Source organism: Melampsora larici-populina (genome assembly GCF_000204055.1).
Source record: "Melampsora larici-populina 98AG31 unplaced genomic scaffold MELLAscaffold_60, whole genome shotgun sequence".
In the NCBI taxonomy this organism is placed as follows: domain Eukaryota; kingdom Fungi; phylum Basidiomycota; class Pucciniomycetes; order Pucciniales; family Melampsoraceae; genus Melampsora; species Melampsora laricis-populina.
In genome coordinates, this window is record NW_006768824.1 from 542,998 (window position 1) to 543,703 (window position 706).

The window sequence follows — 706 nt, forward strand, 5'->3', positions numbered from 1 at the left end:
CTCTTTGCGTGCGGTGAGAGAGGATCTATTATCTCTCGATACTGCGAAGGGACATTTGGACCAGGTTTTGGACAAGGAAGACATTAGAGGAAGTGTCTCCCTCACCAGTTTTGCTGGGTCACAATTGATCTTTGACACTAAGATAACGAGGTAAGCCTTTGGCAGACTACTGAGGCACTTCGAGCGATTCTCATGAGAATATCTGATCTCAGAAACTGTGTTTAATTTCGGAGTGAGCTAGTTATCGTCAAGTCAAACAGATCCCTCGAAAGAGGGATGCAAAAAGCGGGAGGAATATGGGAGGGGTAGAATTGTCATTGAGCATACAACTTGGAGCGGGGTTTACTCTGGGGGAGGCATGTTAGTCTTTGGGTTATAGAAGAGCGTCTGCATTAGAGGAAGAAGGCATTTCTATCAATTGACTACTCTAACAAGTCAGGGACGAGAACGCAGATGAAATAGGTCTTACGTAATTGCCCCATGGGAAGCTCTTGGCACGACGATTGAGGTAGTCATATTGGATTCGCTCGGGAAGTTCGCCTCCATTCTCTTCCTTGATGTGTTCGCTGTAGTATCGCAACAAACATGGAATCAGGATTGCCGGAGTGATCTTGCGGAAGATAGCGGACTCCAAAGAATGACTGGGTAAAAGCGAGGCGGAACTACAGGTTCGCTCAATGCTCCGTGGGCATTTCTGGGGCGTTGA

At 47.2% G+C, this 706-nt stretch overlaps 1 protein-coding gene across 1 annotated transcript; it reads right to left on the reverse strand.

Moving 5' to 3' along the window:
* Positions 1-314: 314 nt before the first annotated feature.
* Positions 315-546, reverse strand: MELLADRAFT_93762 (uncharacterized protein; the record flags this gene model as incomplete). The annotated part of the gene is made up of 2 exons (XM_007416402.1): positions 315-387; positions 470-546. 2 exons carry the CDS (start codon positions 544-546, stop codon positions 315-317), a joined length of 150 nt encoding a protein of 49 aa, XP_007416464.1.
* Between the last annotated feature and the right edge of the window lie 160 nt (positions 547-706).